Raw genomic sequence first — 22,111 nt, 5'->3', positions numbered from 1 at the left:
AGATATGAACTTAAAAGGTGGAGTGTTTATAAAATAGATTTTCAGTGCATGACAGCTGCAGTTATCATAAGAACAGCCATTTACTAAGCCAAATCATAGGTCCCTTGAGATCTGCTTCTTGTCTCACACAGTAGCAAAGAGTTGATGCTAAAGGGGAAGAGTGACCAGGGCATGGCCAAAATTTCCACTCCTATCCAGTTCCCTACTGGCTGTTCCTATCCCTGATTCTGATTCCAGTATTCAGAGGTTTATCCAAATACTTAAGTGGTTTATTCACTTATTAATGTCAATTAGTATGTAACTAAGACATCATATATTAAGCTAAAAATGTTCTTTAATGGAGAGATCCTCTTTATAACCTAAAATGGGGCATAGAAGCAGTGCAGGTGGGCAGCCCATTTTCCAAACATTTGTGAGCTCAGATCACCACCAAAGTGTGTAGATGAGTACATTATATACCAAAGGGCATGTCCACACTTGTAGCAGGTCAATTAGCAGTGGCACTAATTTATGCCAGAGATTTGTGCCTTAGCGCACATGCCTGAACATGCACTTTGGTGTGGAGCAAATTGTGCCACTTGGGATAAATTGACTTTGCCCACCGCTCCTCCTGGATCTTCAGCCAGAGGGAGCTATAGCCTGGGGCCTCCCAACAGTAGCTCCATTCCAGCACCAGGACATGGGTCCAGCTGAAGCTGTCCCACCCAATTTTTGGCTCTGAGCAGTGCTGAGCCCAACCCTTACTGCTCTGCTCCTTGCACCTGTGCCAAGGCCCCAGCAATCCACATGTCATTCCAGGGAAACCCTTGATTGGGGCTCAGGGACTGGGCGGGGCAAGTCTCTTCCAGGCCAGCCTCCCTCTGCACAATCTGGTGTAGATGGTTGGGGCAGGGGGGTGGTCCAAGACCAGCTCTGGCGGCCTCTCCTACATGAAGTGCACTGCTATCCCCTACCCCCATCTCTCTCTCTCTGACACACACACACACACACACTCCTGCTGCCACCCCTGGCCTATCACATACACCCTAAGACTCTGCTGCCACCTCAATCCCCCTCAGCCCACCACCCACATCTGCTGCCATCTCCATCCCTTCCCCCAGCCCATCACACCCTCTGGGACCAGGAGCACCACCCCCCTGGCCAAGGCTACATGTCCCAGCAACAGTATGGACATGGGTCAGGGATGCAGTGTGGCAGTTGCTCCTACAGCTGTGGCTCCCACCAGCAGGTCCTGTCCCATCTTGCAGCTGGGCACGTGGGGTCTCAGATTTGTGAGGGCATGTGGGGTTTGGGGTGGTGGAGAAGGGGGGTGGGGGAGGTTGTGGAGGTTTTGGGGTTGATGTAGGGGTGGGTGTGGGGTTTGTGAGGATGAGGTTTGTGGGAGGGGAGGTGCTTGTGGGAAGGTTGTGGGGGTTGTGGGTGCGTATGTGGGTAGGGGTGGAGGATTTGTGGGCATGGGGTTTGTGGGTGGATTGTGAGGGGGTTCATGGGTGTGGGGTTTGTGAGTGGGATTGTGGGTTAGATTGTGAGGGGTTAATGGGGGGGACTGTGCGGGGGTGAGAGAGACTGTATGGGAGGGGTGCGTCCCCTGCTTCCCCACCCCCTCATGGCACACAACCACCCCTCAGAGCAGCAGTAGCCAGCAGTGGGCCCTCCTGGCACTCATGGCCCATTGCAGGCAGAGCTCCCTGGCAGTGCATGGCACTGCCTGAGACCTAGGGGCTACATGTGGTACATGGAGCTGGCCCACCCTGCTGGTCCATGCCTTTAGGTAGGACTGTACTGGCTCCTGCCACCACCCGGGGCTCCTAGCACTGCAGACAGGAGCCACGCACCATCGAGCCAGGCCAGCTCCTGCCTCAATTTGGCAGGCATGTAGAGGTAGAAGCTGGCCTGGCCTGATGGTGCACAGCTCCTGCCTGCAGTACTGGGAGCCCCAGGAGGCAGTAGGAGCCAGCTTGGTCCTGTCTGAAGGCATGCACCAATGGGCTGGGCTGGCTGTGTGCACCACATGTAGCTCCCAGGTCTCAGGCAAGACGGTGCACTGCCAGAGGACTCTGTCTGCAGTGAGCCATAAGTAATGTGAAGGCCCACTGCTGGGTGCTGCTGTTGCGGGGGTGGGGGACAGGATAGGAGACCCCCCCAACAGTTCCTCCCTACCCCCACAGTCCCCGCACCCCCACGTCTCTGCTTACTGGGGACCGAGCCTGGGTTCAGGCCACTGTTGCCAGCCTTACCCCCCTTTTATTTCCTTCAGCACACTGAGGCAGCATGCTGGAGCACCAGGGGCATGCAGCAGGCATAGAGACACACTGGCTCGGTGCTAGAGCATCTCCTTGGGGGACCCAGCCTCCAGTTGCTTCAGGGCATGCTCTAGGAGCATTTCCCTGCACCGCTTCTTTCTGCTGTGTTTCCTTTTGATAATGGGATTTCCTGGCATCAAACTTAGAATCTGCACTGCATATTTGCAGTGCAGGGAACATTTTTTCATTTGTGGTGTGCCTCCTGTGGTTTCTCAAACTGCTTTGAGATACCAGAACATGCACGTGCTCACTCATGTGAACATGGCCTAAGCGCCAATCTGACCAACCAAATGCAGGATATGGCTAGCCCCTTATTTGGAAATGTGGTCCTACCTCCAGCTGCAAACTTGTCACTTCCTAAAAAGTGCTTTCAAAAAACTGATTTGTTGATGAAAATATATAGAACTCTTTTATTCAATATCTTCATTATATCACTCTCTTCACTGCCACCACATCACTGAATATTTCTAAGTGGGTAATAACACATCTCAATTTGATCTTATGATTATGACAAAGGCTATGGAAGGGAGTTTCCCTTATGTAAACTCTTTGTATAAAAAATCATACACAACAGATATTACAAATATAAGGAGATGACTAAAATAGACATAAATTAAACAAGTTTCTATCCAAATTGCTCTTCATAGTAACTCAATCAGGACAAGCGCACTGTCTGTCATTAGCAATCATATACTAGCTAAATTTATTTCTGGAACATGTCTCGCATCATGCAGTTGTTGCTATTTCTGGTTTTACCTAGGGCAGTAAATGCTTTTGAAACTTAACCAATTTCTCCTCACTTTAAACAGAAAAAACAGCCTTTTCAACAAGGGTTTCAATTAATTTATCAAATAGCATAACTATATATTTGATTACATTCAGCAATGGAAAGATCTCTTTAGGCAGGCAGTTCAGTTGTGCAAGATTCAGACTTTTTCCCTATTACCCAATATTTTGTACAACCTAGTGTTAAATATCTGAAGTGATGGGGCTTACCCACTACCATCTCAGACACTGGAAATTTCAGCTTTAGTATGAACTAAGTGCATTTTTATTCCAAAATATATTTTCTTGAGATGCTTTAACCAATTCCATTCTTGGGATTCACACACTTCATAGCAGCTGAAGTATACACAGCATCTCCTGCTGCTCATTCATTGTAACTCTTTGCCTCCATTTATTTTTATGGATTCTTGCAACGTGCCCTCAAAGTAACAAATCTAGCATAACCTAGGGTTTTTAGCACACTTTTGCATCTTGGAAACTCAATAGCTGAGCGAGCTATCAATGATACTTATTACTGATATCTTGTGTTTTGGAAGTACTCACTATTAGGGGTGTGCGAAGTGGGCAGTATTCAATTTGGATTTGGCCCAGTTCAGGAGACAGCGATTCAATTCTGATTCAGATCACTGTTCCGATTCAATCTGGCCGAATCTGAAGATTTGATTCTGATTTAGAGAATCAGCAATTTGGTCATAGCCACAGCTTTACATGTTTTGCCTATGTACCCCAAGGTACCAAGCACAGCTCATGAACACTGAGGTGGTGGGGCAGATGGACCATCCCATGGGAGCGCGGGGGTTGGGTGTCCCCCAAGCGCTCGTACTTCTGGTCCACTTCTGGGTTCACTGCTGAGCGCATGGGGGACCCCCCTCGCCACTAGCTTGGTGATCGGCCACAGGGGACCCCAGGTGCCCCCCGAGACCAAGGAGGCACCAGTTGCCAAGTGGGGGGGATCCCCTGCGCTCTCCACAGCAGACCCAGAAGTGGACTTCTGGTCCAGTTCTGGGTCTGCTGCCAAGTGCATAGTCCCCCCCGCCAGCCCCGCACTCCCATGGGATGCTCCATCCACCCCACCACCTCAGCATTTATAAGCCACACCTGGTACCTCAAGGTACATAGAAAAAACACATAAAGCTGTTTCTATGGCTGTCATCAAATCTCTCCAAATCTCTTTGAATCGAATCAGAGGCGTCCAATTCGATTTGGAGAGATTAACGGGTCTCCTGATTAGATTCAGATTCAGAAATTCAGCTGCTGAATTGGGCCAAATCTCCTCCAAATCGAATCAACGACCAAAGCTTCACACAGCCTTTCTTGTCATGTCTTAAGTGATTTTTAAAATGCATATGAAAAGGAAATCATACAGGAAGAATAGCAGTATGCAACACAAGGAAAAATCATTAAAACACACACACACACACACACACACACACACACACACACCTTTCTCCCTTAAATAAACAGGACCTGTTGTGTGGTAAGACTTGAGATAAACAAGAGGGGTACAAGGGAAGGAAAAGACAGGGTGATGGTAACCAGTTGTTTAGACTGCCTCAAGTTGAGATTTCAGCTCTTTGTTGTTTTCTTTATGTAGACCTTTTCAACCAGCTCTATTTGAATTATACTTTGTGAGTGCAACACCTTGCTGACATCAGGAATTCAAAATTGTTGCCCAGTATAAATGAGAAATTTGATTAGAATAGTTTCTTTGGTTTGATTAACTGATGTCTATGTTGAATTTGATACATTTAATTTTTAAATTGGTATGACTTGGCTGCCTGTTTTTTTAAAATTATCTTAATTACAAAATTCACAAAAGGCATACATTTTTCTCTATTTATATAGCACCTAGGAGTTAAACCTGAGATTCCAAAGTAAAAAATGTTGATGAATTATATTATGCCATTAATAAATGCTAGCAAGCAGGAAATTATTTAGGATAAGCTTTACTATTGTGTTTTGCTCCATAAAGATTGTGCTGTAAGGGATTTAGATCCTCAAAATGACCTGCACACAGATTGTTCTTAGGTTGCCTAGAGTTCATTGCAGTTCTGGAGATGATAATGTACTGACTAATCCACTCATCTAACTAATTACATAAGTCTTCTTTAGCATAGATGGAAGCATTATAGTACAAAGCATTTAATCATTATGAAAGATTAATTGGAGGATTAGCACATCTGCTGCACAGGAGTGTTTATTTTGCTGAGACTGATAATGAATGCATGTACTGTTTAAAATTAACTTCTAAAATAAATCAGCCAAATTCCACCCTTCGTTACATTTGAAAGCCCTAGTGGCTTCAGTAAAAGTTAGAACCTTTGCTAGGGTATAACAGAGGGCAGAGTTTGGTTCACAGACATCTGTTGTTTTGTATGAATTTAGTATTTCTCTTTACTGCAGTATAATTATATTTTGAATCTTGCATACTTGACTTTGCTTGGCTCATTCCTGTCATGTTTTCTGCTTACATTGCACCCTTCATTCTTGCATCCAATTTTACAAAATTGTAAGTGAAAAAATAGAGCAAGAACTTTTCCTATAATCAGTTATTAACTTGTGCAACCTCACTGGCCTTTTATCACTCATTACTACAGAGTTGATTGTTATCCATGTTAAACCAAAGCTAGATAAAAGACACGGGAAGGGTGGCACCTTAGTGCGTGTCCAGACAAGCATGCACTTGTGGCATACAGCACCACAGTCCTATTTGTAGCACCATAAATCACATGTGCCACACATGCAAGCATTCACCATGCTGCTAATTTGCAGTGTGTCTAAAAACCCACACCTGAAAAAAGGGGGGTGGGCACATGTGGGGTACTGTGCGCTGCCTGAAAACAGAGCCTGGCAGCCAGAGACACACTCCAGCTGCCAGCCATACTCTGTGTGCTGGATTGCCGCCACTGGAGCCCATGTCCTGGCCCCAGCCTCCCATACCCCACCAGAGCAAATTGCTGTGTGCCAGAGAGTGCATGCAAGAGCATTTCCAGAGGACAAGTAGCAGCAGCACATGTATGTGCCACTGCTATTTGTCCCCAAGGAAACACACATGCACATTCATCTAGACATGTCCTTATAGACTAACTTCTATCAAAATGGAAAGTCTAATAAATAAAGTTAAGAAGCAGTCAAACTCTGGCGATTCTTGGTTAAAATGAAGAACAGGCTGTAGGTGAGATCACCTATTTCAAGGGTTAGCACTGCATGCCTTCAAAGGCCAATACCAATTTCTTCTATTGTATTAAAAAAAAACCAGAGGGTAGCCTTTGCTTTTCTAGCAAAGGGTGGTCCTCAGCATGTTTGCAACCAATTACTTACTTTGTTTGTAAAGATGTAAACTATCTGAAATAGAAAAATAATGTTATAATAATATTAATAATCTGATGTCTTCCAACACATCCTTAGTCCATGGTTCTCAGAACAATACAGGATCATAAGAAAACAGTGATGGAAGGGACTTCACAGGGTCATCTAGTGCAGCCCCTACTCAAGGGAGGATCATCCCTGACTAAACCACCCTACCCCACATCTATCTAACCTGTTCTTGAAAACTTCCAAGAGCAGTTTGTACAATTGTATTGTACAATTTCTTTAAGTAACTTGCTTCAGTGCTTCACCACCTCTCATAGTCAGGAAGTTTTTCCTAATCTCCAACATAAATTTCCCATGCTGAAGCTTGAGATTATTGATCTTAGTTCTGCCCTCTACAACCCCAGAGAAAAGCCCATCTCCATAGAGATATACAATGAGCCCATCAGGTATTTGAAGACTGTTATCAAATCCCCACCTCAGTCTTTTCTTCTCTAAGATAAATCACTCTAGTTCTTTCAGCCTTTCCTCATAAGTCTTGCTTCCCAGCTCCCTAATCCTTTTTGTTGCCTGAGCTGAACTCCTTCCAAACTGTATACATCTTCAAGCATGGAGCCCAGAACTGGACAAAGGATTCCAGGTGAGGTCTCATCTATTGTGAATAGAGCAGAAGAATAATTTCCCATGATGTATAAGTAACACTCCTTTTAATACATCCCAGTACGTTGCTGGCTTTTTGGATTTTTGCAGGGTTTTTTTGTACAATAAGAACACGCTGTTGGCTCATATTCACCTTAAGGTCTACTGTAACCCCTTGGTCCTTCTCTGCAGTACTGTAGCCTAGTCACTTATTCCCCAGTCTGTATTTGTACATGCAATTATTCAGGCCCAAGTGCAGGACTTTGCACTTGTCTTTGTTGAAGCTCACCTGATAAACTTCAGATCATTCTCCAGTTTATTCTGGTCATTCTGAATCATAACCATACTCTCTGGAGTACCTGCAACTCCAATCTACTTGCTGTTATCTGCATATTTGCTAAGCATGCACTCGATCCCATCACCCAAATCATTAATGAGTATATTAAACAGTACTGGACCCAGGACAGATCTTTGAGGAACTCCACTTGATATCTCCTCCTAACCAGACGTTGGGCCCCCCAATTAGATGTTGAGATATACTCTAAGAAGCTGCAATACGGACAAAAAGACAAGCTGAGAACAGCATTTTATCCAAATCTACACAACATTTTGGTTTCAGCTGCTCCTTTGTAACTGAAGTAACAATGCTCTGAAATCAATTGCCACTGACTTTTGTTCTTTTTTCATTATGAGGTAAAAGTCTTCAAGGGATATAAATCTCTTATCTATCTGGACATGGTATTAGCTCAGTAGCATGGCTTATGGAACAGAATGGACCAATTGCAGCTGCATTATGTTGGCCACTGGTAGGACAAAGCCCTGCTGTGCACATCAAATCCATTTAATATTAATCCATTTAATATTTCCTAGAATTAATTATATTAGTTAACCTATTTCATCTATAAATCTCAAAGCAGTTCACAAAATTGAGTACAAATATTATCTCCATCTTACAGAGGGAATAACTGAGGTCAAGGGACTTACCTGAGATAACTGAGCTGGTGACAAGGCTGAGACTAAAATTTAGGGTGGTGATTTAGGGTAGAGAATCAGTGGCGATTTTGTCAATGATTTCAATAGTAGTACGATTTAATTCTAGGTTTCCTAACACTTTTCACTGAAGCATTCACAGTACATTGTGAACACTATTTTATACTTTTAAATACCAGTTCAGCCATTTTGTAGATTTTTCTTTGAAGTCTTCCAAAAAGTTCATTACAATACATATTGTAGTTTTCAAGGTTTTATGGACAAAAATATAGTGTTTTTTAAAAACATTACTCATATTTCATTGCAAATATAAAGGGCACTTTATCTCTGTAGCATGTGCCATGAAACAGAGAAACAGAAAACATTGAATAAGTAATTTTTGTAATGATTTTAAGCCAAAATGTCAAAGAATTATGAAATGTTTCCATTTTGTTTAAATTACTTTTCACAGCATACCACAAAAGTAGATAGAGTCACTGCATGAGAAGTTTTGGATAGCCAAAGTAACCACTGTAGATTAATTTTAATGTACCTTTACAAAGCCTAAGCACTTGGGCTCAATACTTGAAGAATAAAGACAGTACAAATCACTGTCAGTGAATATAGCAGCCCTCCTTCATGCTCAGTGCTGGAATACCAACTTCAGACCTACTGCAATGGGGGTGGAATAGAAGTCATTTATAGAGTTGTACATGCATGACAGCTCTGAGGGATTTGCCCTGGTGGTCTCTTCACTTGCGTCTTCAGCTTGGCTAGTCTATACTCTCTTCCCCAGCATGAAGCTGACTGGCCATTCTGACCATACATTTTTCATAGGAATGGGAGATTCATGCATGAAAGGTCTTCCATTTCCTATATGCACCTAGACAATCTTATTAAATAGTAATAACTGAGGGCCAAATTCTGTGGTCAGAATAAATATTATTAGAAAATGGAGTACATTTACTAAGTGGAGGTAAAAGGATGAAATATTTTTCAGCGCAGTTTGGCTAAAAATTTTAAGGTGAGGCCAGAGCGTAAAAGCCACTGAAAAAAGGGTGGTGTCATGTTATATGGAAATAGTCCACAACCCTGTACCTTTTTACCTTCCCCAGGCACTCTCTAGCATTTTAAATATTCTATTGAAGGGTAAGTTTTCTTAAGCAGTGCTAGAATTCACATAAACTATGAAATTATATTGTGCATTAAAGTTAAAACAGTTTTGTGCTACATCAAGTTTTATGATTGGATTTTGTAAGCAAAGGATTTTGAGCAACAGTCTTTCCCTTATACAGTTTACATCATTTGTTTCTTCCTGTTTATGTACCCTGAAAAACTGAAAGAAAATTATAGGGATGCAATATTATACGAGTCCAATTACATCCCCATGAAGAATATGATTCATTCTTTTAAACTTCTTTTGCATACATAACCTGGAAAGAAAAGGAATGATACAGAAATGTAAACTGGGTATTAATATAGCCAATGACACACACACATCTATTTGGTTTTATTTCAGTTAAAAAAAACAAACCCAAAAAATAAAAACAAAAAACAAACAAGAAAAACCCCCCAGATTTATTAGTGCCAGTGAATGTTCATAGTAAGGTAACAGATACTAAGCTATTTTGAGTAGCAACCTACATCAAAGGATATCAAAATAAAATTTCATTTTAACTTGGTTCTTGCTGACTAGAAGTCCTCATTGTCTGCATATGAGACTGTTAAAGGAAAGTTGCTACAGTCGAACACGGTTCTGATAGAACTTGGCACATAAAGAAACAATTCAACATTTCATCCATACAGCACTTCCACCCTTCTAGAGCACTCATTCAAACATACTTACATAATGCATATACATCATGACTAAAACCATGTCTGGCTTAAAGCACATAAAATAGTTCATTCTAAAAGTAGCATATTTCTACATCAAAGCAGGTCAATGTATTTACAGCAGATGCTCTAACTCTGCAGATGGGTTTTGCTTGAAGTTCTCTTTCTTAGCATACATTAAAATGTTCAATTTGTCAAATTATTTATCAAATTAAAGATGTATCTACAGGAAGATCTGTTTGATCATGTGCAAGAATTCTAAGGCAATAGTAGTAGTTGTTCCACAGGACTAGTGCTGCCATTGCAATGATCTTTTCATAACGCTTAATAAGTCTTTATTCTTCAGATGCAGCCAGGCATAGTGAGACATTCATGATCCTTAAGTTGTTGGCTCAAAGGTCTAAACTTCTTGGTTTTGTTTTTTTGTTTTTAATGTTCATGGAATAGCACCATAGAAATTATCTTTCAACGACACATCCTGGGTTTTTGTTTTGTTTTTATGGGGTTTTTTGCCATCACAGAAACTCTTATTCCCAGAAAACAAATGCTCCTATTCTCTCAACTGTTTAGGAAGCCTTTCATTTCTTATCAGCTGAAACAGAGGTATAGCTCCTTCATAAACTGGCCCAAAGAAATATAGGTTAGCAGCAGTTTCAATTTTACAACTGAAAATAAAATCAGTAAGTGGAGTTTCAGATGACTCCAATCACAATTATTTCTGTTTCCCAATGGACAAGTATTTTGTTATATAACAGGCTGATAAAATATGAACTCAGTCTCTTTTTAGGTTCAGTGCAAGATAAGAGCACATCATCAGATATACCATACTTAATTAATAAACCCAATACTTTCATCCCTTTATGCTATCCAAATTCCAAGTATAATATGATGACGTATACAAACTTTCAGACATTTAAAGGTGTTAACACAAAAATGTTCTAAAGATCAATTATGTTTCAGAGATACGAGTTTTCCAGTTTCAACAGACTGATAGGACAAATGAATTCCTAAAATTTACAGACCAACTTCAGAAGAGCCTCCCATTTCATAGCTTCGTTTTTTTTGTCTTTGCATGCACTGTATCTTAGATACAAAGCCACAGCAATTAGTGTAAGATATAAAGACAGCATTTTGAGTATGTGACCTGAAGGAGCTTCTTTGTCTTCTAGACATCAGACAATTGTCAGAATGAAGAGCAGTCTGCAGGGTCACTTCCCCTGAATTTGGCTGATTGACTCTACAGGTATCTATGACAAATGTCAAACTATGAACAAAAGCTTTTATAGTCTCCCTGCAAGGATGCAGTGCCCTTTCATCAGCTTTGTAGAGACAGTCAAGGATGGATTCCACACATTGTCATCATGTCCATTCCACTGGGATAGCTGAACATTTCTTTGTGAACTGAGATGTTTCTGGTCTCATAAGATTTCCTTTCAACTGAACTCACGTAATATAAAATGTTTGTACTGATAAATTCCATCAAAAACAAACTAAACAAACATACACGTTTTCCTTTTTTCTATTATGTGTTCTCTCTTCCTGTCTTATTTTCTGGAAATTAGGATCCTGCATTATTTTTTGATGTGAATGCTATCTTGGTATTTTATACTTTTGTATCGTATATGAAATCCTTTCTTGTTGATTGTATCATCCGTATGAAAGTGGAGTAAAACAGCATCCCCGGCTGAATAAATTTCTTCTGGGGGCTAAAATAAACAAGCAAATAAAATGTTTTTGTTTTTTTTCTTCCCCACACCAAGGTCTACTTGTTCTTGTTCAACCAAGACTTTTTCTTATGGGTATTTTATTTCTCATTAAACAATATAGCTTAAATGTCAATGTATCTAGAAATATCATCCATAGCTGACAGACAGTTTACTCCAACAGTTCAAGGTCTTGCTCTTACAATGCAAAAGTTAGACATAAAACACTCATAAAAACATAAAACATTTTTAGAGGAATAATATAATATAATCACATAGGACCGGCTATATTGGAATGGTTCCATAGTATGTATTATCCACCATCACATCTTTGGCCAGAAAAAGTTATTTCAGAAGAAGGTGGAGGAAACCCAACAGTAAGTACATGTGAGAAAATCTCCTCCCACATATAAAATGCCTAAAGAGGTCAGCCACATATTTTATAAACACATGCACAGAATATGGGGAGAAAGTAAGGAAAAGTGTCATAGGTCTTAATGACAGGAACTGTATGGTCTCCTGTTAGGAGTACAGGAAAATAGAGAATCAAGCAACAGTGAAGTTGGGAACCACAGAGAAGACAAAAGATGTGTATACCTCTGAAGCAGCAAGTCCCAGCCAAGCACCCCCAAGTACACCCCATCCATCTACTCCTGACACACATGATCCAGACTAATGTCCATTTCTATAGCTGTTTTTGAAACCTTCCTCTTTTTAGGGGAGCATCTGAACTTCTGGGAGCCAGCCAATGCTGAAGCATCTTCACTGACATATTTTTGGATTTGGTGCATAAACATGGAAACCAGGGCACATTGCTACCAAGGGGCAGACCAACCCCAAAATGCCTCTGAAATCTGCAAAAATGGTTTAAAATTAGGCTACTGAGTCTGCCTTTTTAAAATAAAATACCTTACTCTTCAGTAAAGAAAACTCATGGTAAGATAAATTTAAGACCAGAAAAAATGTCATTTTAAACTGTTCTAAAAATGTTTTAAATCATTTTCTTAAACCAATTTTAATTATTCCTGTGATGACAGGTCAATTCAGTGGCTAGTGATCTCTCAAATGCTTCCACTGGCCCTTAAGATTTCTATGATAAAATTCTCAAATGGGAAAGAATGTATCTTCTTATAGCAGGTAATAGCAAGAATGGGTGAACTGACAGGCAAAACCAAGAAGGATGTTAGCCAGATGCTAAAACAGGCCATAATTATGATGTACCTGAGTTTACTTGTAAAGTTTACTTCTGTTTAGTGTAAGCGAATTAGGCCCAGAGGTATCACATAGTTGTGCCGCTGCTACTTGTCCCAGGGAACATGTATGCACGCAAGCTCTGGTTAATGGCGAGTTGCCCCAGTCAGGGTAGGGGAGGCTAGGGCCACCACCTGGGTTGGCCCCACCACCCTTACCTGGGGTCCTGGGGGTCTCCCAGGCATAAGAGGTGCATAGTGGGGGCACATGCCCACCTGAGACTGGCCACCAAAGCCACCACTGGCTGACATGGGCAGCAGCATCTGTGGGAGGTCCCCACCACCAACACCACTGCCGGTGGCAGATGTGGGCAGCCTCCGCTCACTGCTCGCTGCTGCCAATACTGAAGCTGGTGGCTGCGGGTGGTCTCTGCTCACTGACATCAGTGGCTGTGGGTGGTCCCCACTTGCTGCCATCGTGCCCCCCCAGTCTCAGGAGGCACCAGTTGTTCATGCTCCCAAGGGTCCAGTGGTAGCGATCTGGGTGCACAGGGCCTGGAGTGTGGCTCCAGCCAGCCAGATTCCAGTTTTGTGCAGTTCATATTGACACCATGTGCGCCACTGTTTTTTTCAGGCGTGGGTTGTTTTGACACTGGGATCTCCTGGTGTCAAAAAAAGCCTGCTCTGTTGCAAATCAGCATTGCAGCAAACACATGCATGTGCAGTGTATTCAGTTTGCAGCTCCGCAGATGGGTCTGCAGCACTGCAAACCACATGTACACATTTGTCTGGATGCGCCCTGTGTTACAGTCCCATACCTTTCAGATCTCTCCCAGTTGTGTTGCTATTTAGTGTTCTTGAGACTGAAAGTTATTGTGGCGTCAACATCAGTTTACTATTTGCCCTTCCCTACTGTAGTGCAGGTAATTTTTCTGTGGTGGTTTTGTATAGAGTCATACACACACACACACACACACACACACACACACACACTTACTTGATATCAAGTGTAAAGAGCCATAGTTTAGGCTGAAGCGTTGGATGTATTGTCAAGACCCGCTAGATTTTATGAATCTGAATAAGATGCATACATTTAATTCTAATAGCTTTTGATGATTATTTGCCTATTTAGTGTGTTTTTATAATAAGAAATACACATTTCAATAAAAGTATGCTTGTTTCAAGCTTATTTCAGATTTAAATTGAATAATGCCTAAGCATCTAACATATTAGCAAACTTTTTAGTTTCATTTTAATTGGAGAACTAGAAGCGTATGTTGTGTTATATGTAAGGACACACTACATCATCTGCACCCCTCTTTTCAAAATCCTAGATCTGCCCATGCCTCAGAAATTACTACATCTGGTCAGAGGATAAATCATAGAATTCATAGAGAAGTGGGTTGGAAGGGACCTCCATAGGTCATCTAGTCCAACACCCCCTGCCTGGGGCTGGATGATCCCTGTCCAATCCATCCTATACACATATAGTAAAAGTACCCTCAAACCCTGACACAACATAAGACGTAACATCCTAACCTGCCACAGGTAAAGCAGGGGGACCACAGCAGCCAACATTCTGCTTCTGTAAATGGTTGTTAAAGAGATCCCAGGTAGAAGGCCAGGCCCCCTGCTACAGAGGCAGGCAAAAACTCATGATACCCACCTCACCAATCTGAAAAGTACCATTGACCAGGAAGGTAGTATAAGAATGGTTCAGAAATTATGTGGGAGGCAAGGATTTTTTAGAGTGGCATCTTTTACTAGGCCAACTGTATACTTGATATAGAGTTAGGCAGGCTTCCCACTAAACAACAGACACCAAACCAAACGCAACCTTGCTGTAACTACAAGTGCAAAACCTGTCAACATACTTCCACAGCCACCACATGCTCTCTCCCCCCAAAAACCTGTTGGAATCCACTGATCATACATGTCTATCACAGAATCTCATCCACATTCCTACATGTCCTATACATGTCTCATCAATGCACCAAATGCCCTCATGGAAACTATCCACCAGAATAAACTAACACAGAAAAAAAATGTAAAGGACAGATGCAAATAGCCACTGATAGCAGATGCTTTTCATAGAATAACCACTCCTTTCTGACCTCACAATCCTTATATTCAAGGCAAATCTACAAAACACCTACAGAAGATGGGCTCGGAAACAAATTCATAACTTTGCTGAACACTGAAACACGTGGACTAAACACTGACAATGGCTTTATGGCTCACTGTAATCTGCCTACTATATTTACTAATCTCCCTGCATTTCACAGGTAATAAAGACCCTTTTTGCCTTTTAAATGGTCTTGCTCTTCTACTGATTAGATTACCTACTCTGCTGTACTTCTCTTCTTTTGAAACACTCCTGATAATATCTTTGCCCCTACTTTACAGACTTTGTCTATTCCTTTAAGCAGACTGTTTTCATTTGCACATAGAGTTGTACACATTATTATTTTATCTGATATTTAGCTAAAGCTGTGTCTGCTTCTATCCTAGACATGAAAAAAGTCAATTTTATGCTTGAAAGCTTGTCTAACATCTCTCCTTACTACACAGTTGGTTCAGTAAAAGATACGACTAAAAAAACCTTTCACAAAGGCCAAAGAATATTCATTGGTTGAAAATATTTTAATGGAAAAATTCTTAGTCACAGAAATATCTCTTTCCCTGATTTTGTTAAATGCTTTTACATTTTTATAAACCTAAATTTTGGGCAAATTATTGGACAGTGTAACTATGATGATTTTTTTTTTAGTTTTGTATTTATTTATTTATTACAGGGTAAAGAGAAGTTTCAGTAATTGACTACTTACCCCAGATCCACAAAATCGACCGAGTCTCATAGCTGTTGTATCATGGCCATCAAAGAGTTCAACATAGTCATAACCACAGTCTGCCTCTTCTTCTACTTCAAAAGTCTGAAAAGTTAACTCTACTCGATAGCCACGTTCTGACACCAGCAGCCACTCACAATCCACTTGAACTGGATAATTATTATCACCAAACTGTGCATGAGAGTACAGATCTCTAGGCTTGGTTTCAGCTTTCAGTCGACCACCACACTCTGTAGGAACAACAAAAAAAAAAAAAGATAAATAAAAGACAAGCACAAGTAAACATTTCAGCACAATTCTTTTCTTTGGGCTACTCGCTGAATAAGGTACTACTTAATATGAATAATTGTGGCTTATAATTTTATGATTTTTAAATAGTATGATGGGACACAAAAATGTTGCCAATACAAGAGTCTCAAAAATGCTCCAGAATGCATACCTTTATTTCATGTAAATATTTTCTATAATTTATTTCCTAGTAACAGTTTTAACCAAAAAAGGGAAAGGACAGCAAACTTGTGAGGAATAATATAGTCAAAATGGTGTGATATCATGACATCGTAAGACACAGAATGCCTTGCCTATCAGTAATGGGATTTATTCAGCGAACAATGGGAAATGCCGCATTGATAATAACACAGATTGTAGGAATCTGTTTTGGCCCCCATACTTCAAGAAAGATGAGGATAGATTGGAAAGAGTTCAGCACAGATGAACAAAAATTAGGGCCTGGGCGGCAGGACTTATGAGGAAAGGTTGAAAGAACAAGGGCTATAGTCTGGAGAAGAGAAGACTGAGAGGGATTTGATAACAATCTTCATATAGCTGAAGGGCAATTATAAAGAGGAAGGAGATGAGCTATTCCTCTGTAGCGGTAGGGGACAGGATTACGAGCAATGGCCCCAAGCTTCAGTAAATCAGAAGGAACTTTCTGTCTAACGAGGGTGGTCAAGCATTGGAATGGGCTACCTATAGAAATTGTGGAATCTCCATCTTTGGGAATTTTAAGAGCAAATTGGACAGTCAGCAATGATCCTGCGTTGAGCAGGGAGCTAGACTAGATGACCTCGTGACATCCCTTCCAGGCTTACTTTCAACAATGCTCTAAGGACAGCTGAACCTGCTTTATCCTTTATTTCATTCCATTGTGTATTCCATTATTCTCACTATAAATCTCTATATGAGTTAATACAACTTTATTAAGAGGCATTCATTCATATTAGAGACTCAGTAACAAATTTGGTTTAAAAATTGGTTTAAATTGTATATATTTATTTTAATATTTTCCAAAACTCTATTTCAGAAATTATGAATTCCAAATCAAGGAAATGAACATTAAAACCAATGTATTGGACTATAACCAGGTTGCTTAACAGAAGCAGTAACTCCTGAAGATTTAAAAACCCCCAAAAGTCCAATTCACTACTCCCATTGCAAATAGTTTAGCTACTATTGGTGATCATTTCCATTATGTTTAGCTTTCTATAAGAACTTAAAACTTCTACTGCATAAATGCTCTACATTAGTCACTTAAAGACATTATTCAAGACCAGCTGACAACAGACGGAAAACTGTATTTAGAACTATGTTTAAGGGGTGTGGGTGGGTGCTTTTCTTCTTCTTTACAACTAAGGAAACCTCAGTGAAAACATCAGAGTTTATTTTAGAAGGTTGTTCTCTTCCTTGTTTCTCACCAAGAAATAGTCCTCTGCCTATGACACTTTTTCCACAGCAAGTGCAGATGGAACTAGCATCTGATATCTGTACACTCATAAGTTTATGTTAGGAATCAGTGAGGCTGTGTTATGTTTTTATATTGAGCTAAGCCAAATCCAATGATCCAAACACCTCTGATTTATGTAAAAGAGAGGATCTGTATCTGAGCTTTGTGGATGAGGCCCAACTCGCCAATTGTGATGTCATATGCTCAGCAGTCTGAATTCAGGTTGGAATTAATAACAGGAACTGCTGAATGCTTAAAATGGTGCCGTGCAGGATTCATAGATGTAAACCTAATAATACAGAAATGAGAAGGATCAAAGCAGTGGTATCACTAGGGAAGGTGACAGGGCAATTGCCTTCCGTGCAGACTTGGAAGATAGTGGGGGTGAAAAAAACCCCCACCAACTGCTAGCAGATGTGTAATTGTGCTGCTGGTATGGTAGCAAGCAGAAGTGCTGCCCACAGGCATCTGGCCATGTCAATATGCTCCTTTATTTCTAACTGGCTGCATGACTTGGAGGCTTGATTTCTAATTTTGGATAAGATTTTGAAATCTTCTTAAAAAGCATGCATGGCTGACAAACTTGATATTCCCCCATAGCCCTCCGTAGCCACTCATTAGGCTCAATATGTTTGTATCTCTCTGTGCATTTTTTTCACTTTACAAATGGGTACAATCAACACCATAACATATGCAATCCATCATATACATTTATTTTGTTGCTGTTATTCTCATATACTAGCTTCTTCATTTTTTGTGAATTCAGTTATATATTTTCTTCTGACTGAAATATTCTCAGTTTTAAAGAGTCACATTCAGGACATAACACAGCTGTAAAAAGGAAAACTTTTAAGAACTTGCCTTGAGCATGCCTTGTTTGCTCCATACACACTATTATGTTTATGAGTTTAAAAGAGTGGTCCATCCATATTAACAGCTGCAGAAATTTTAAAGTTTACATATCAGGAAGATATTTTCACACTTGAAAAAGAGAACTGAAAACTGCTAAGCTATCTTGAGGAGTAGGCAGGGCGTTTTTATTGGCAGTCATCCCAGTCTCAGTCAAGATACTATATAGACACAATCAAAGTTTTTGTGAAAGTCGATAGAATTTAAGATCCTAAGAGTCCGAAGCTATAACTATAAGGCAAACTTACTATCCGCCCAAAACTAATTAACCTGTCCCAAGCATGGTGGGGATGCAATTCCAATTATGACACAGTGTGCCCAGAACAGCACAGCCCCCTTACAGGCAGCTCCAGTCAAACACAGTAAAAGTTTATCCTGAGACATGGCCAATATCACTTCTCAGGCTCCGTTAGAGGCTAAGACGTTTTGTATGGCTAAAAGGGGAGAAATACCTTAACTCCTTCAAGGGCTAACTCTTAACCTTCCATTTCTCATAGCTCTCTATCTAGTAATGGTCTTCTTTAACTGACCTGCTAGACAGAGATTACAGGTTAAGCCTATTGGTTTGAGTACACCCAAGAAGAGGGTGCCAGCTCTTCTCCTGACAGAAAGCAGTTCTGTACCCTGTGCAAAATCTCCCCAACTCTGGAGTAGAATGGGACCAGGTTTCTGAGTGTTGCTCTCAACACTGTGCTACTTGCAATGTTCCCAGATTGAACTGGGCACTGTGATTCTTTTTATGCTCCTCTCAGTAGCCCAGGAACCTGCAAAGGTGGTTAGGTTGTAAAATTCAAGTAGTCACAATGTTACAAGTGTCTAGTGCTGTTAATGATTCAATGCAAAGCACAGCATTGATAAGCCAGCATTGCACGTGGTTCAGACAAAGCGACCTCCCTAAAGAAAGTAGGGAATGGGCTTGGGCCCCAGAATATAAGGAGAAGATATCATTTAATCTCCTACCATTTTATCTCATCTGACAGAAGGTCAGTGGGATGCCTGCAACAGAATTAAGACCAAATTAAGAGTGGAGGGATTAGGAGATTGATAGCAAGTTTTCTCCTACGTGGCAGGAATTATGGAGACAGGAAAATCTGTATTGTGTGAGTTATTGCTGGATAGTTTCCAGGTATGTTCTTTAATGAAGCTGCAGGCTCAATAAACCACACTCCTAGTGTTTCTCTGCAATCCCTGTAGGAGTGAGGCTTTTCACTTGGCCCATCTGAAAACTTTAGTCAAGAGCTCATCCATATTTGGGTCAGACCTGCGTTAGCAAGATTGGTTTGAAATATGTTTCAAAATCTATCCATTTTAATGCAATTAAAGGCATCTGTCCTGCCATATGAAATAATTAAAATAATTTAATAATAGCATTTACTATTATGTTAAAAGTATATTTTACTTTTTGAGGGTTATGAGCATTTGATATATGGCAAAAGCTTGTTGGCATTATTCTCCTGATTATGGCGCACTAAAATAAATAAATAAAACATTATGCTTCATGCACAGAAATACATAATTTGAGACATTTTAGACTGACCCAGTGTTAAACTTTACTATAGTTTTATCTCTATAATCTAAATGTATTTAATTTAAATGAGAATTTCTGAGTTGGGATTCAAAGCCAAAAAGTGACACACTGCGAAATCATCTGAACCACAGAACCTGAGAGAGAGAGAGAGAGAGACACAGAGAGAGAGAAAGACAGAGACAGAGAGAAAAGGCAGGCCAGCAATGGAATAAAAATGTGATCATGATTTAACAGACAAGATGACCTCACTGTTGAATGCTTGAAAATAATATTTAAACAATTTTAAATGCAGGGGATTATGATGTAGACTATAAACATTAAATGCATTAATTTTAGGTGAAAGACTTTTTTTCATGTTAGCTGCAGACATGGATTTAAAGACTCACTAAATAAATTAAAAATTGTAATCCTTTGGAATAGTTTAAGAACTGGAAGATACTTAGCCAGAGAAATACTATTCATTCTTTATGTGACTTCCAAAGTTTGACAAATGAAATTATTACAAGTAAAAATAAAATTCCTACTTTTTTGGAAACACGGTGTTAGCTCATACAGCTCAGAAAATCTGGGGGGGATACAACGCACAGGGATGGAATTTTGGGCATAGCCTCTGGGGTTACAGCCCATCCTTAAATTGAATGCATGAAGCTAAATGATTTTGATGGTGCCAGGATGGAGGGGAATGGATATGTCAACTTTTCTCCCTGTGTCCTTGAATAGCTGTACAGGGTTAGATACATTCTAGTTTTTACTGCCACCTTGTACCCCTAAACTGAGTAATTATCATTGTTTATTTTTATTTGTGGAAATATATTTTTGAAAACTGCCAAATATCATCATTAATGCAGTGCAGATAAAACATTTATTTAGTGACTGTGCTTGTAGCTAGATTACAATATCCTTACTCTGTACAGTATCTTTAACACCAAACACTTCATAACAAGACTGACAAATAGCTTTACATTTTCTTTAAAAAATGTCATGGAAAAACATACATTGAATTATAGGATCAAAAGAACAGCTTTCTGTTCATCTTGCATTCAGAAAAAAAAGAAGCAAATTTTATTTTTCAATGTTTGTAGAAAAACAATGCACTTACACTACGGAAATTTTTAAAGCCAAAGTGTAAACCCCTATAAATATACATTTATAAGGGAAATTCCAGCTAACTGTTGGCTGTAACAATGAAAATGGTAATACTTAGGAGTACTGTGGGCACAGATTTTAACTTCTTCCATATACTATCTACTGCAGTTACGTAAGTGGAAGGCTGACAATAATAAAGTCAGAAATGTTCTAACAGCTATTTTTATCATCACTTTTGGTCTTTAATTGCTTAGTTATTTTAATTGGTACCTTTTATATCTAATTTTGTGAAAAGCATAATGGTATCAGATCATTGTGGTGAAGAAATCTGGAGCATAATACAGGTGTTTGCACACCAGGCCCTTTAACAGGATGGAAATGTAGACTAAATGACAGGGTGAAGAAACCTTTCATTTCCTAGGCTCAGACCGCAAAGGGTGAAAAATAGGCTGGGTTCTGATCCGTGAAGTCTCTGCCAAAAGAAAATTAATCTAGCAACATATTAAAGATTATGTACCAAAAACTAAAACAGAAAGATCTAGTTTGAATTTAAATATTTATGTACACTGAATTATTAGTTGTAGACATATTTACTTTGAGCACTTTAGGCTATGTGAACACAGACCAAAAAAATTACACATGCTGTAGCTCAAGATTAGGCACTTTTGTTTGTAAAACTTGTAAAACTTTACTATGGTAGAGATGATGATACTTACAGTGCCCCACACTGATATGGAAATTACAAAATAATGCATAAGAGAGAATATGCTGTACAAAGTGAGGACAGATATTATTACTACATTTAAAACTTAGCAAAGATACTATTTTGTTCTATTGTCTAATGTTGCTGAATGACTCCACTTCTCTTTACACATACCATGCCTTGGAAATTGAAGTTATTAAAAGTTGCCACTGGGGGTCACTGTAAGTCAAGCAAATTCAAGATTCATGTTTCTAAAATAAAGCATGTCTTAAGGAACCTCTTAATAAACTTTCAAAAATATTTTGAATGATAAATTATATAAACAAGGAGAGTAACTGCTACATCTGAAGATGATTTTTTTTCCCCCAGAAAGTTTATGGATTTTAGCAAGGCTCTCAATATTGTTTTGTTTGTGTTTACCTTTGCTTATCATCAGGGATCCTGGTTTTCACCGATTTAAAAAAAATCTCCAATTTTCAGTTAAAAAAAAGTAACCCCAAATCCATATTTTTCCGTGATTAAAATGAAACATCACACTCTCTCTCTCTCATATATATATATATATATATATATATGTA

The 22,111-nt window shown here is 39.9% G+C and overlaps 1 protein-coding gene across 3 annotated transcripts in view; it reads right to left on the bottom strand.

The window, feature by feature from the left end:
- Positions 1–9,504: 9,504 nt before the first annotated feature.
- TLL1 (tolloid like 1) overlaps positions 9,505–22,111 on the bottom strand; it is a 295,909-nt gene continuing 283,302 nt past the window's right edge. For all 3 annotated transcript variants that reach the window (XM_019521749.1, XM_019521750.1, XM_019521751.1), the window contains 2 exons: positions 15,564–15,814; positions 9,505–11,548 (listed from right to left, as the gene is read on the bottom strand). In XM_019521749.1, coding sequence (XP_019377294.1) covers positions 11,414–11,548; positions 15,564–15,814 — 386 coding nt within the window. In that variant the 3' untranslated portion in view covers positions 9,505–11,413. The remainder of the gene's footprint in view (positions 11,549–15,563; positions 15,815–22,111) is intronic.

This window comes from Gavialis gangeticus, unplaced genomic scaffold (assembly GCF_001723915.1).
Source record: "Gavialis gangeticus isolate Ggan-Ray unplaced genomic scaffold, GavGan_comp1, whole genome shotgun sequence".
Classification (NCBI taxonomy): Eukaryota; Metazoa; Chordata; order Crocodylia; family Gavialidae; genus Gavialis; species Gavialis gangeticus.
This window is presented reverse-complemented; position numbering and strand designations above follow the sequence as displayed.